The sequence below is a fragment of the Rhagoletis zephyria genome, unplaced genomic scaffold, assembly GCF_001687245.7.
Source record: "Rhagoletis zephyria isolate East Lansing unplaced genomic scaffold, Rhagoletis_zephyria_1.1 Rzeph_scaffold_52487, whole genome shotgun sequence".
Classification (NCBI taxonomy): domain Eukaryota; kingdom Metazoa; phylum Arthropoda; class Insecta; order Diptera; family Tephritidae; genus Rhagoletis; species Rhagoletis zephyria.
Window position 1 is genome coordinate 1 of NW_016209540.1, and position 1,951 is coordinate 1,951.

Below are 1,951 nucleotides of genomic sequence, written 5' to 3' on the forward strand. Positions count from 1 at the left end.
TTTTTTTGCGATCATATACGGCAATTGACAGCAAAAATCAACATTTTTTAGCCTAAATCTTTCAGAACAAAAACTAGCCACAAAAATAGAAAAAACCTACTTGAACTCGACTAGCATCCGAACTGCTGGACGCATTCTTCTTCGTCAGCTGACACTTTCCGTAGGTGGTCGTTGAAGTGGAAGTGGAGGTCGTCGTCGTCGTTGTCAGATAGTGCCGGGTTATTGAGGAGTTGGAGTTGAGGTTGACCGAAACGGAGTTGCTGTGGTGATTACTCGATTGGTGGTGGTGATGGGGCATTCCGCTCGTCACAAGCGGCGGCATCAGCCCCGACGTGGAGGAGGAAAGCTTTCCCGCTTGATTACCACCTCCAGTGCCCACCTCCAGCGGCCCGCCCTTGCCATTCCGCCGGAAGATGTCATTCTGGTAGAGAATGCGGGCAATGAGGGCGTAGAGGACCACCGAGACGAGCAGCGGAATGATGTAGAAGAGGACCATGTCGGTGAGAAAGTAGCCCTTGTAGTGCTCCCGGTTGAGGGCAAACTTGCAGGTGACCACCTCCGCCTCGATGCCGATGTAGTAGAGCGGCTCAACCTTGGTGAGGAAGAGCCACGGCGAACAGTAGGCGGTGGCAAACATCCACACGTAGAGGATGATCCGCTTGGCCCGGCGAACCGTGCAGAGCTTGTGCGCCAGCATCGGGTGGCAGATGGCGATGTAGCGCTCCACGGTGAAGGCCGCTATGGAGAGGCTGCTCGCGTTGATGCCCAGAAATTGGAAGAAGATGAAGAGGGCGCAGCCCACCCGGCCCCAGATCCACTTGTCGCCGAGGATGTAGTAGGCGATGATGCCGTTGGGAACAGAGGCCAGGAGGACCATGCTGTCGGCGATGGCCAGCGACACGAGGTAGCAGTTGGTGGGCGTTCGCATGCCTCGACTTCGAAGCACCACGATCACCACCATGACATTGCCGAGGACGCCTAAATTTGGGGGAGAAAGAAGAAAAAAGATAGAGTTAGAAGCTATGGGTAGTTGTTTACCGCATGATTCAAAATGATAAGCAGTAAAAGAGAAGTCAGTCAAGTTTACATCCTGAAAGAGAGAAAGATGTCCCAGCTGACAATGTTTGGACGGACGTGATTGACTCTGGGCGCCGCCAACCGTTCACAGACGGCGTCAGTCATACAGCTTACAAACGTGGGCGCGGGTGTTTTAATTAATCGAAAAGTCAACTGCCTGTCCTTATCATTCCTTTCACCCTCAACCAACCACACACACACACACACACACACTTCTGTCACACGCACGCACTCACTTCACACAGAAACTCGTTACAGATTTTTCCATTCAGATTCGAGAAATGGAAGCAACATCAGCAGCTGAATCTTCTCCTGCAGCCATTTTGGAACGCACTTCTGGTGCAAAGAACTCTCACGAGACTTACAACTTCTAATTAACTGAACTGCTGCTGTTTTCATTTTCTCTGATTGTGTCTGCTTGTCTGTCTGTGTCTGTGTGTGTGTGCTTCTGAATCTTGATTCTTTTAGACGGGTAAAAATCACTTTACCCGAATCAGCAGACACAGCAGCAGCAGCAGCAGCCGGCAAAATAAATGCCTCCTGTTTTCTGTTTTCTTTTTGCTGTAGTGCTCAAACGCTCACTGAACTGTTTAGAAAGCGGCAAGAAAAAGAAATGAAAGAAAAAAGGCAACAAAAACAGCTGAAAAGTGATTCTAATTTCTCCGTCGAGACCGAAAAGCTGGACCTGTCTTTTCGCCCGACTGACATGAGTACCGCTTAGTTAGTGTTTTTGTTTGGTTTTTTATATCTTTTAGTTAACAGCCCGGACGAGAAATGTTTTCAGTTTACGTCAAGCCAAAAAAACATTTTTGAATTTTGGTTGCATTTTTGAAAGACGTCGTAAATGCTTGTGTTGATAATAGTCATTTTGGCC

At 48.8% G+C, this 1,951-nt stretch overlaps 1 protein-coding gene across 1 annotated transcript; it reads right to left on the reverse strand.

Moving 5' to 3' along the window:
• Window positions 1-100: 100 nt before the first annotated feature.
• Window positions 101-978, reverse strand: LOC108355953 (thyrotropin-releasing hormone receptor-like; the record flags this gene model as incomplete). Its single annotated transcript, XM_017607084.1, has 1 exon — window positions 101-978. A coding segment is annotated over one exon (878 nt), but the record flags the coding sequence as incomplete, so codon positions are not given.
• Between the last annotated feature and the right edge of the window lie 973 nt (window positions 979-1,951).